This window comes from Hippopotamus amphibius, chromosome 17 (assembly GCF_030028045.1).
Source record: "Hippopotamus amphibius kiboko isolate mHipAmp2 chromosome 17, mHipAmp2.hap2, whole genome shotgun sequence".
NCBI classification, from domain to species: domain Eukaryota; kingdom Metazoa; phylum Chordata; class Mammalia; order Artiodactyla; family Hippopotamidae; genus Hippopotamus; species Hippopotamus amphibius.
The window spans coordinates 37,042,739-37,045,281 of record NC_080202.1 but is presented as its reverse complement, the minus strand read 5'-3'; the positions used below and the strand labels follow the sequence as shown (position 1 = coordinate 37,045,281).

At 59.4% G+C, this 2,543-nt stretch overlaps 1 protein-coding gene across 2 annotated transcripts; it reads right to left on the bottom strand.

Moving 5' to 3' along the window:
- Nucleotides 1-414: 414 nt before the first annotated feature.
- On the bottom strand, nt 415-2,220 carry HOXB8 (homeobox B8). Of its 2 annotated transcripts, none has more exons than XM_057716780.1 (2): nt 1,556-2,220; nt 415-736 (listed from the first exon to the last, which is right to left on the bottom strand). In XM_057716780.1, the coding sequence occupies exons 1-2, from the start codon at nt 1,977-1,979 to the stop codon at nt 429-431; spliced, it is 732 nt and encodes a 243-aa protein (XP_057572763.1). In that variant the 5' UTR covers nt 1,980-2,220; the 3' UTR covers nt 415-428. The 2 variants fall into 2 exon arrangements, with proteins under 2 accessions (XP_057572763.1, XP_057572762.1); XM_057716779.1 differs by having other exon boundaries at nt 415-733; nt 1,556-2,059.
- Between the last annotated feature and the right edge of the window lie 323 nt (nt 2,221-2,543).

Sequence of the window (2,543 nt, the reverse complement as noted above, 5' to 3'; positions counted from 1 at the left end):
CAGTTTCATGTTGTTGGGAGAACTTAGCAGAAATCGGTACCTCGGTCATTACAAAGAAGCACGTTCAAAGGAAAAAGGACCATTGCACAAGGAAGCTTTTTACAAGAGGCGGGGGCGTGGGGGGTGGGGCTCAGCCAGGCCGCAGCCGCTCACCCTCGCAGAGCGAGGGAGTCCTTGCTTAAAATCCTTTTCTTTGCCCCCGGCCCCCAAGAGAAGGGAAGGAGATCCACGGCAGCTCACACACAGAAGCTATTACGAGAAACTACCACTAGCGGGGACTGGCGCGGCGGGGACGCTGCGGTGGGAGGCCAGGCTCCGGGCCCCGCTCGCGGGGCCCGAGCTCTCTCGGGCGGGGGCGGCCGGGGGCGGCGCGGGCGGGGGACCGGCGGACGCAGGGCGGCCGCGGCCCTGGCAGTCCCAGCTGCAGCCTACTTCTTGTCGCCTTTCTGCGCCTCGCCCTCGTCCGCCGCCTCCGGGGCCCGCTCCAGCTTCTGTTTCTCCAGCTCCTCCTGCTCGCATTTGCTGCTGGGGAACTTGTCTTTGTTGTTCTCTTTTTTCCACTTCATCCTCCGGTTCTGGAACCAGATTTTGACCTGTCTCTCTGTCAGTCCCAGCGCATGCGATACCTCAATCCGCCGCTTGCGAGTCAGATAGGGATTAAATAGGAACTCCTTCTCCAGCTCCAGGGTCTGGTAGCGGCTGTAGGTCTGTCGGCCTCGCCTGCGTCCGGCGGCTGCTGGGAATGGGGGAAAGGGCGAGACAGAGGGGAGGGGAGGGTGGGGGAGGGGGCAGAGACGGAGAAGGTTGGAAGATTCGTGAACCAGCCTAGGAGACCAGGATAATAAGGGCAGGGGACCTTCTACCCCGCGCAGGGGCGGGGGCGCTGGGAGGCCGCGGTCAGCCCGGAGGCGGGGGGTGGGGGAGGTGGGGGGGTGCGGTGAGGGGGATCAGACAGCACTGAATCTAAGGGAGCCGGAAAGGGGAGCCCCCTCCCCTGGTAACCAGCACCAGAGAGTTGGGCGGGGATGGCTGAATCTATTAAAAGTGCCATAAACTTTAGAAGGAAGGATGTGAAGGAGGGGGAAAAATAAGAATAAAAAAAGCCGGGATGGGGACGAATGGACCCACCTTGAAAAGCCCCCTGAGCCTCTGCCCCAGAAGAAAAGTTTCTTCAGGGTAATTAAACTATAAAGCAATTGAGAAGTGCAAAAGTTGAGCGCCCCCATTCCCACCACCCTTTCTCCACTACCCCCCATAAAACAGTAAAAGGGGAAAAAAGGAGGGGAAGAAGAAGCAAAGTCAGGCAGGATGAGGGGTTTATGGATTCAGGAAATGTCGCTTAGCGACCTCCTTCAAGGGAAACAAAAAAGAAGGAAAGGAAGGAAGGAAGGAAGGAAGGAAGGAAGGAAGGAAGGAAGGAAGGAAGGGGGAGCCTATCTGAACGGAACAAGCAAGTCTTCCAGGAGCTGGACGAACCGCGGCCGGCCTGCCCGGCCCCCTGCCCGGCCTGGGCCCTGGGTCTCCCTTCCCTGCGCCGGCCCCGACGCGAGCTCACCTTGCGGGCGCATCCAGGGGAAGAGCTGTGTGGGCGACGGGCTCTGCTCGGACCCCTCGGCCTCCTCGCCCAGGCCGCTGGCGGCGGCGAGCTTGCAGTCGGCGTACTGCACCAGGTCTGGATCCTGCGCACCGAACAGGCTCTGCCGCTGCAGCGGGTCGTAGCCGTAGAAGTTGCCCGGGTCCCCGTGGCACGCCACGGCGCACGGGTTCTGCTGGTAGGGAGCCGTGGACAGCGACGACGGCCCGTGGTAGAACTCCTGGATTTGCGACGGGTGCTGGAAGCTGCCGCCGCTGCTGGGACCGTACACCACGGTGGGTCGGCCGCCCAGGTCCTGGGCGAAGCCGCAGTCATAATAATTGGGGCGCAGGGACTCCCCGGTTTTGTATTTGGAGAACAGTGAGTTGACGAAATAAGAGCTCATTTTATTGAATTTTGAGGCGGCGGCGGCGGCGGCGGCTGTAGTTGGGGGCTGTTGGGGAGGGGGTGGGGAGGGGGAAAGGGAGGGAGAGAGAGAGAGAAAAAAAACGCGGATTCGCCGGCTCCTAGTCACCCTCGCCAGGAAAGGAGAGGGAAAGGGAGGAGGGGGAAAAAAGAAAAGAAAGAAAAGGCGAAGAAGATCTCGAAGCCACCAGACTTTTTGTGATTTCCAGGAATAGAAAAGGACAGCGAAGCCTCCAAAAGTCTAAGCTTGCATGGCAGCCGCGGCTCGCTCGCCCTCCCCCCACCCCCCACCCCCCAAACAAAAATATACCGCCACTTAAAGAGGTCCTCGCTTTACATTTCGAAGAAGGGATGCCAGTTCATAAACAGTTTTCGGTGATTTACTTCCCTGCAAATGAGTTGTTTCATATTTTGCACTGTCTTTTCATGATCATTTGCATCCATTAGAGACCCCGCATCCTATTGGCTTCTCCGTACTCCTCCCGGACAGAACGCAGAGCGAGGGTGAGAGCGAGAGAGAGCGAGCGAGAGAGAGCTAGAGCGA